Source organism: Carlito syrichta, unplaced genomic scaffold (assembly GCF_000164805.1).
Source record: "Carlito syrichta isolate Samal-C Ts95f unplaced genomic scaffold, Tarsius_syrichta-2.0.1 Scaffold303986, whole genome shotgun sequence".
NCBI classification, from domain to species: domain Eukaryota; kingdom Metazoa; phylum Chordata; class Mammalia; order Primates; family Tarsiidae; genus Carlito; species Carlito syrichta.
In genome coordinates this window covers 553,037-560,012 of record NW_007248082.1, presented here as the reverse complement: position 1 = coordinate 560,012, position 6,976 = coordinate 553,037, and the positions used below count along the sequence as shown (strand labels likewise).

The 6,976-nt window shown below is 58.7% G+C and overlaps 1 protein-coding gene across 1 annotated transcript in view; it reads right to left on the bottom strand.

The window, feature by feature from the left end:
* Positions 1–3,573: 3,573 nt before the first annotated feature.
* The window catches only part of REEP2 (receptor accessory protein 2), a 6,511-nt gene continuing 3,108 nt past the window's right edge, over positions 3,574–6,976 (bottom strand). Inside the window, exons 4-8 of the mRNA XM_008059291.2 lie at positions 6,024–6,144; positions 5,636–5,749; positions 5,136–5,283; positions 4,904–5,034; positions 3,574–4,821 (exon numbers count right to left, since the gene is read on the bottom strand). Coding sequence (XP_008057482.1) covers positions 4,753–4,821; positions 4,904–5,034; positions 5,136–5,283; positions 5,636–5,749; positions 6,024–6,144 — 583 coding nt within the window. The 3' untranslated portion in view covers positions 3,574–4,752. The remainder of the gene's footprint in view (positions 4,822–4,903; positions 5,035–5,135; positions 5,284–5,635; positions 5,750–6,023; positions 6,145–6,976) is intronic.

The following is a 6,976-nucleotide window of genomic DNA, read 5'->3' as shown; positions in this document are numbered from 1 at the left end:
AGCACGTGAGTACCCTCCGCTCAGGCTCCAAAATAGTCCAGGTGGGGACAGGGAGCTGCAGTTTCCTTCTGAATCGGCCAAAAGGCTGGACCCGGGAGGCCTGGGATGGACAGAGGAAATGGGATCTGAATCACATTATTGGAAGGATCCTTTCTGAAACCAAGGATGAGGAAGAGTCTCTGTTTGGTTTAGCTCACGCCATCCTTTCTGGAGGTGGGGGCTGGCTGAGTTGATTTCTGGGGGACCTTTTCTCTTCTTAGTCGATGGAACTGAATCATGATCTGGCTAAGATGGGAACGGGTCAAAATCTTGGCAAAGAAAGCCCCTCTGTTGGCTGAGACTGGAAGGAGCTTCCTGGGAGACCATGCGTTTCTCTGTCAGATAAATGACAGGCACAGCTAAGGGATGCTGGTGTAAAACTCACCATCAATATTTCAAGCAGCATTATTTATTGATCACTTATCTGGCTGGGACAAAAGGAGAGGGTAATTCATAGGGGATGCAAGGCTGGTGGGGTCAGTTTGGGAAAGAGGTCAGGGAAAGGTAGGCCACTGAGGAGCCCCAGGCTCCCAGCCCTGGCAAGAATACTCTGGGATGCCAGGGTTTGGGGACCAAGGGCTTTCTTTGCCTTCTCTTTCAACTCCACAGTACACCAGATGAAAATAAGGGACGGGGCTGGAGGTAGGGACACCGGGAGCAGGCCGGGGATTGCCACCGTGGCCCTCAGGAGACCATATCTGGGGAATACTGCAGTATTGCTGTGGGGTGAACTCCCCACCCCCTGGACCCAACCTCTCTCTCCCCACTTCCCTGCCCTTTGCTGCTCCAGGGTCCCTCTCCCCTCTTGACCCTGAAATCAGCTCCAGCAGCCTCTCTAGACGCTATTTCAGAAGGCCAGGTTGAGTCCCTTGGGCTGCGTGGTTCTCCCAGGGTCAGCCTGGCTAATCTCCCTGCTCCAAGGCGGTGACTTCTGGGTCTGACCCTCTCCTGTGAGGACTGGGCAGGGGGCATGCACACAGGCCTGACTTAGGAGGACGGCTCCGGGATTCACAGCTGTCCTGCACCCTCAGGGATGCTTTCTTCATGATCCTTCGACTCCAGGGAGGGAAGAATGAGGCTCTCTGCTCACCCAATCTAGCCCCCACGGGTTGCAGGAGGGGATTGTCCTCTGCCGGCCGGGGAATCCCGCGCTGGGAGGCAGCTGCGCCACCTAGTGGCCTTTCCTCCTTGCAGGCATCCCTCTCACCCGACTGCCTCCAGCCTAGATACCAACAGTCCCAGGCAGGACGCAGGACCCAAACAGAAGCCGCTGTCCGGCTCTAAGGACTTGAGGTGCCCTCCTCCTCCAGGCAGGCCTGACCCAGCTCAGATGGAAAAACGGGGATTTTGGAGGAAGACAATCAAGTACTGGCTGAAATTTAAGGCAGTGGGGAAGCCAGCAGGGGCTTTTGACCTGGAGGCGGCCTTTCACTGTCGTTCTGGATGCCACAGATATGGGCACTATGGCTCAGAGCCCCTAAGGCGCCTCCCTCCTCTGCCCGCCCTGCCTCCCGCCCGGCCGAGCAAAGCTGGGCTCAGCTCTGCTGATCAGGGGAGAGCTGGCACAGACGGATGGAGCTGCTGGCTTTCCTCTGACGTCACGGCCTGGAAATCCCATTTTAAGCAGGTTCTCTGGGTGTGGAGCACACACATAAAGGGAGGGGGAGCAAGCTGAAGCAGCTCGAGGCTTGAGGCTATTATAGCCAGGGACCTCAGGCCTGAAGGCTGCCAGTGTCCTTCCCTTAGGCCCAGAGGGCTGCCCAGAGGCCTGGGCATGGGACACAGCCAACCCCAGCCTCCAACCCAAAACTAGTATCTCTCAAAGCCCCCTGAGGACCTAGGCAGTGATCTTGTACCCGCCACACAGCTCTGGTCATCCACCTCTGTTCTGACATCTTTTCCCCACTTGCTTGGCCTGAGAGATCTACTGAGCCGAAGGGGAGAGGGGAGAGGGGAGATGACCCCAGGAAATGAGATGGCAAGGGGTCACTTAGGCCCAGACCTGACCCTCTAGTCAGCCTCTTCTCAGGAGCCTTTCCACTTATTCTCCTTGTCACCCTCATCTCTCCTCTCCTCCTCTGCACCCCAGGGGCAGGCCCTGTGCCCGGAGTTCTAGAAGCCTGAATGTTTCCATGGCAACAGACCGGTGAGCTCGGAAATCGGTGCATGTTCCTGTTGACATAGGGAAACCCAGATGTGCATGGTGACCCCGGCGGTGCAGAATCTAGCAGTGACCTCCTTAGCCGCCAGCTGCCGTGGGTGCCAGGATGTCCCTGAGTGTGAGCAAGCGTGTGTGTGCTTGCGTGTGTCTGTGAGAGAGACATGTGGCAGATGAGATTTAGGTTAGAGAGCGCCTAACCTGCTTTTCTGGCCATATGGTAGCTGTTAGCATGAGACTGCAGCATCTTACTCTCTGGGGAGAGACTCATTCTCTTTCTAGAATGAGTCTCTCCCCTGAATTTTACCCTGGCACCTTCATTTTCTTTCTAATAGAAAAGGGGGCCAAAATTGCTCAGAGACCACGATGAAAGAACGACCTTCAGAAGGTTGGTCGACTGGAGGATTCCAGGAAAGACAAAAGGACGTCTCACGTCCCCCACCATGACCTCAGAGGTTCTTGGCTAGCTTGGCTCAAATGTGGCAGATGGACATGTCCTGTGATGCCAGGGAAGGAAGAGGAATGACTAGGGTAGGGGCATGTTGCCCAACTTGGGGTCCAGAGCCTGGGTCTGGGTTCTGCTCACACCCACTGACCCCCTGCTTCCTCCATTTTCCTTCCACAAGGCCAAGCTGCCATTTCTCTGCTCCCTTTTCACTCCCTCTCCACCCTTTTCCTATGTGGATCTTTCTTCCATGGCCGCCTCTGCTCCTCTGCCATCCCTTCCCCTCTGCTGGGTTCCAGCTTTCCTGGGGCTCATCCCCAGCCCCGGTAGCTCTGGCTCTGCCTCCCGAGGGCTCAGACCCTGCGCCCTGCAGCCTCCCTCCTCCATACCAGCCCAGACCCCTTGCTTTCCTGGGACCACACCAGGAAAAGCTTGCCTCTTTGGCCCCAGCTTTTGGTGCCATCTCTTTTGTCTGTGTAGTCTTGGCTTCCCCATCTCTGCCTCTTCCCTGTCTTTCAGGGTCTCTGGCTCAACCACCTGTGGCATTTTTTTTTTTTTTTGGCCTTTCTAGGTACAATCCTCTCTCCCCTGGAGGCCTCACTGGGGTCTTTATCCTCAGATCCTACGCCTGGCACTTTCTGTGGGATCCCAGAAGGTCCACTGGGGTCGTGAGGTCCACGGGGAATTCTGAGGGACAATTCTTGGGGCTCCTGGCTCTTCTGTAAGTCCCAGACCCTGGTTTTATCTTGAGTTCCAAAACCATTTCTCAGACTGAACCAACCCAAGCCCATCTCTCACCTGGAGATGAGAGCTCCTGTGGTTCACAGGCTTACCCTCCCCATCCCTTACTCCCTGCTGGGTCTTCTCACTTGCGGTCCTTCCCACCCGTCCTCTGGGTGGGGCAAAAACAAAGCACAGAGGCCATCATGGATGAGGTGCCAGAGTTTGGTTTATTGGCTCATCCAGTGCCAAAGGTCCAGTGGGCATCCCCTTTCCAAGGAATAGGAGCTCCTGGCTCCTGCATTTCTCTTTCTTCTTCACATGCTTCTCCTGGCCATGGCAGAAGCCGGGGTGGTGTGGGGCGGAGGCTGGGCTCTGACGGGGTCTGCCCATATGCGGCCTAGTCTGCTTGGCACAGAGAAGGGATCCTGGGGCAAGGGAGGCTGGGCTCCAGGTGAAGAGGCAAGAAGCCAGCTCAGAAGGGCCCTGCACCACAGGCCCTGAGGAGTGGAGGAGTCCAGCCCAGGGCAAGGTGAGAACAGGGTGATGTGAAAGGAATCCAGGGCAGGGGAGGAAGTGAGAGGCCCCTCAAAACCCCATTCTCTCACGGGCTGGGCCTAGAGACTAGGTGGGAAGGTTGGGAGGCGGAAAGGGCCTCAGACTGTGGGGCTGAGGGTGGGAGGAAGGGACTGCTGGACGGACAGTCCTTGACCCAAACTCCCCCCAGCCCTGGGCCCACAAAGACACACATACACACGCACATCCTTGGAGCCCCTTTTTATGTGGGGACTTGTAGCACGCAGCCCTATCCACAGCTCGGAGAAAAGCCCCAGCTGCAGCTCTGGCCTGGCCACTCTGGTCATTTAAGCACACGCGAACCCCATCCTCCATTCCCGGCTAAGCCTGGAGGCCCCGCCCGGGTTCCCCGAGGCCTTCCCCAGTTGCTCCCTTTCTCCCAGGTGCCTTCAGGCCCATCCTTGGTCCATCCGGGCTATGACTGCCCCCTCCCTGCTCCCAAGCCAGGGAGAGCGGCCGGGGCATGTTAGGACCTCGGAGAAGGGGATGGCCATGGTCTTCAGCAAGGCACTGGGTGGGCAGGCAGGGCTGGACGGGGAGGAGAGCGGTGCTGGCTGAGGAGCCCACCTCCTTGGGTGGCTCCGTCCTCAGCCCCGGTCCAGCCTCTAGCCTCAACCCCCACAGCTGGGCCGCCCTCCTCTTTTCCAAACCCCGTCCAGAGGAGTGGCCACTGGGCAGGCGCCGGAAACGGCCGTCTGAAGGTGCCCCAGGGCCAGAGAGACCTGGGCTGTTGGCACAGTGTGGAGCAGGGGCTGGGCCAAGGCCCTTCCTGAGGCTTCCTCCTCCTTCTGCAGCCTGTGGGGGGTGGAGGACCTCAGGCCGAGTCGCCGCCGCCAGAGGTCTTCTTCTTGGGCCGGTTCTTCAGTGTCTTGGAAGCCAGTGGCTGTGGAAAGGGGGAGGAAGACAGGGCTCCGCCTGGAGCCACAACCCCTCCCCGTTTCCCTGAGCTCTGGCTGTGTTCTCACCTCAGTTTTGGGCACTTTTTTGATGGGTTTGACCCTCTTGGGAGCCTTGTCTCCCATGTCGTCCTCAGAGGTCTCTGTCCGGGGATCTGTCTGGTTTGTGCTGGACCTTAAACTCAGGGCAGGGTCATCTCCTGGTCGCAGGGAGAGAAGGAGATCAGGGGTCTGGGGGTCTTTCCCCCCCGGCCTCCTTGTCCTCGTGGCCTCCTGCCCCCACCCTGAGCCCTGCCCGTACCTAAGTCCTCGATGGTGTCCAAGATGCTGCCAGGGCCGGGTCGGAGGCGGCCATCGGGCCCCTGCAGGGGCAGTGCATCCTCGTCCCGGATGAGGGTCAGGTCCTGCATGCTGAAGCTTCGGAGTTTCTCTGACAGCACCCCCTGGCCCTAGGGTCACCACCACGCACAGGGAGAGCCAGGGGGGGGAAGGGGTGGGGTGGAGTTCGAGGTCACCACGGCTCTGGCGGCAGCCTGGGGCTCAGGGCTTTCCCCACACTGTCCTCCTCACCCAGGCTACACAGCGTCGAGAGGCCGGGCCACAACTGTCCCTCTGGACAGATGAGGAAGCTGTGGCCAGATAATGGAAGTGACTCGGCTAGAAAACGGGAGAGCCAGGAACCCTGAGCTGCCCAAGGTCAAAGCCTTCACAGCCCTGAGGGCAGGGCGGACATGAAGGAGCCTGGCCAGGGCCCCTTGGACACGACGGGGGCCCTGGGAGTCTGGGTTTGCCCCCTCTCACCTTGGCAGCAGCCGTGACTGCAGCATTGGCAGCCAGGTTCAGGCCTCTCTTGCCCACCCTCATCATGGTCTCATAGCTCTTGTCTCGGGCCTGCGTGATGTACTCGTCGATTTCCTGAGGGGTCGGAGGGGAAGGAGGAGGAGATGAGAGAACACTGCTGTCAAGGCCCTGTCCGGCCCTCATTCACACCCGAACAAAGGCACTGCCCGCTCCAGGAGGCCATGGCGCGGCCAGGCCACTTCAGGCTCTGAGCACCCTCAGGGAGAGCCGGGAATGGACGTGGCTGCAGGGGCACTGTGCCGACAGCCCAGGTCTCTCGGGCCCTGGGGCACCTTCAGCCGGCCGTTTCTGGTGCCCAGGGCAGACTGGGAAGCGGAGGGGGACAAACCTTCTCCTTGTTGGAGAGTGTCGGGTGCACAAACTTGCGGTAGAGCACGCTGGAGCCCTTGGTATAGGGGGACAGCAGCCATATCACGAAGGCGATCTTGAGCTCAAAGTAGAAGGGGAACCTGTTGCAGGGGCAGAGGCAAGCGCAGAGCACGGGGCAGGGAGTCAGGAGGGGCAGTGGGCCTGGCAGACCCCGTGGGAGACCCTGGACGGTCCCTCCCTGCTTAGTTTGCTGGAGTCTCCACATGGCTCATGGGACTATTCTTTCATTTTTTTTTTTTTTGAGTCAGGATCTCATTCTGTCACCCAGGCTGGAGTACGGTGGCATCATCACAGCTCACTGCGTCCTCAACCTTCGGGTTCAAGTGAGCTTCTTGCCTCAGCCTCCCAAGCAGTTGGGACTACAGACATGCACCACCACACCTGGCTAACTATTTAGCTTTTTTGTAGAGACAAGGTCTCCTTAGGTGGCCTAGGCTGGTCTTGAACTACTGGGGTTACGCGATCCTCTACCTTGGCCTCCCAAAATGTTGGGATTACAGGTGTGAGCCACTGCACCCAGCTGAGACTCGTTGTTTCTAATCCCAAAGGGACTGGGAGGCTCAGCTGCAATCCCAGGAAGGAAGACAAGCAGGGACTCCAGAAGTACCTCGCCCAGTAGCGGCTCTTCTTGCCCCATCCTCTCTCCCACAGAAAACTCCCATTTCTCTGCTCTGGGGTAAACACCAAGGCCAACTCCCCCCCCCCTTTGCTTTTGAGTTGGAGTCTCACTCTGGCGCCCAGACTGGAGTGCAGTGGCCGCTCCCGGCCACCGCAGCCTCACCTGCTGGGCTCCGGCGATCCTTCTGCCTCAGCCTTCCGAGTAGCCGGAACTGCAGGCACGTGCTACCACGCCCAGCTAATTTTTGATTTATTGTAGAGATGAGGTCTCGCCAAGTTGCCCAGGTGGGTCTC